Raw genomic sequence first — 1,635 nt, 5'->3', positions numbered from 1 at the left:
GGGGACTGTTCAGGAGTATGGGATTGCTGATGAAGATGTCTACAATTTTGACGAAACAGGCTTCCAGATGGGTATTATCGGAACCGCAAAGATTGTCACGTCTGCCGAAAGAGAAGGAAGACCATTTCTTAGACAGGCAGGGAATCGCGAATGGGTCACAGTTATCGACTCGGTGAACGCTTCTGGATGGCGTCTCCCGCCCATGGTTATCTTCCAAGGCAAAGTCTTACAGTCGCCGTGGTTTATCCAGATGATTGGTCAATTGGAGTGAGCTCTAACGGGTGGACTACAAATGAGCTTGGACTACAATGGCTGCAAGACGTGTTTGATAAAAATACTCGTGATCGCACGAAAGGAACGTACCGACTGTTAGTTTTAGACGGTCAGCGCCGCCATAGTACGGCAGAGTTCGATAAATATTTCATGGAACACTCTATTGCTCCGTTATATACGCCACCTCATTCCTCGCATCTTCTAGAGCCGCTTGACGTAGGTGTTTTGCGCCACTGAAGCGATCTTACTGTCAAGTCGAGGACATGACAGGGGCTGGTACGAATCACGTTGATAAGGTTGACTTTTTGCGTCTTTATCACACCGCGCGAGAAGAGGCACTATCTTCTTCAATTCATTAAAAGCGGATTAGAGCCACTGGGTTAGTTCCTTATGATCCATCTAAGGTATTATGTAACTTGTCACTGATTCTTCATACCGCCACTCTGCAGAGCAGTCAACCACAATCCCAAGAGACATGGGTGCCTGAAACTCCAAAAACAATAATCCAATTGCAGCGTCAGGCAGACAAGATTAAAAAATATTTGGGACATCGCAGCGTAAGTCCCGGAAGTCCAACAGAGATGGCCATTGATCAGATAAAGAAGTGCGCCGAGTTGGCACTATACCAGACTGCCATCTTAAATGATGAAATTACACGACTGCAGGAGGCTGTACAACAGCAAAAGAAAAAGAAATTACAAGATTCTAGAACAATATTAACCGGGACAGAGGGTCGACGGCGCACACCGGACCAGAAACAAAGTGTCGAGGAAGGGGACGGAGACATTATTGTCTCGAATACATCGGCTAAAAACATGCCAGGCAAGCTCTGAAATACAATTAAAAATAGCTCTGATATATGTCACCTTGCTGAAAATAATTTTACATTTCGATAACGGCAGATAATGTTGCGCTGTTAGTTACTACATGTAAAAATATTTTAGATGTCGGGTAGGAGCGATACGCTCAATGGGACGATCCGCTTGCCGAACACGTTACCATGGCCCACTAACAATGCAGAACTCAGGATAAGTATAAAATTAGTATGTCATTGCAAAATACACATTTTCTCGCATGAAGCCGTACAAAATATGTCAAATCCGAACCACCATCGGTGTAAGGACTATGGCGAGTCCAAGACCAATTTATTTAAAAGGCTGAATTGACATATGAGGACACAGACCTGTCCCGTCGAAGCCTTCATAGCCTCGGACGAAGACATGGCAACATATCTCATTTGAATTGACAGTAGCGACTCTGATTGCGATCCTGCCGCAGGGACTCATCTTAGGAGGGAACCCAATGACCCCTTCGTGTGTCAAAGCTATTGTGGAAAGGTGTAGAATGTGCTAGCCTCTAGAT

The 1,635-nt window shown here is 45.1% G+C and overlaps 1 protein-coding gene across 1 annotated transcript; it reads left to right on the top strand.

Moving 5' to 3' along the window:
• Positions 1-512: 512 nt before the first annotated feature.
• On the top strand, positions 513-1,347 carry V1513DRAFT_455671 (uncharacterized protein). The gene is made up of 2 exons (XM_066899517.1): positions 513-652; positions 723-1,347. Exon 2 carries the CDS (start codon positions 855-857, stop codon positions 1,104-1,106), a length of 252 nt encoding a protein of 83 aa, XP_066750243.1. The 5' UTR covers positions 513-652; positions 723-854; the 3' UTR covers positions 1,107-1,347.
• The last annotated feature ends 288 nt before the right edge of the window (positions 1,348-1,635 follow it).

Source organism: Lipomyces chichibuensis, assembly GCF_038497645.1.
Source record: "Lipomyces chichibuensis strain CBS 12929 unplaced genomic scaffold V1513scaffold_131, whole genome shotgun sequence".
Classification (NCBI taxonomy): domain Eukaryota; kingdom Fungi; phylum Ascomycota; class Lipomycetes; order Lipomycetales; family Lipomycetaceae; genus Lipomyces; species Lipomyces chichibuensis.
Note: the sequence above shows the minus strand (reverse complement) of the source record. Positions and strands in the feature narration are given on the sequence as shown.

Coding starts and splice junctions, on each gene's coding strand:
- V1513DRAFT_455671 (XM_066899517.1), top strand. CDS start 855: ATGGCCATTGATCAGATAAAGAAGTGCGCCGAGTTGGCACTATACCAG.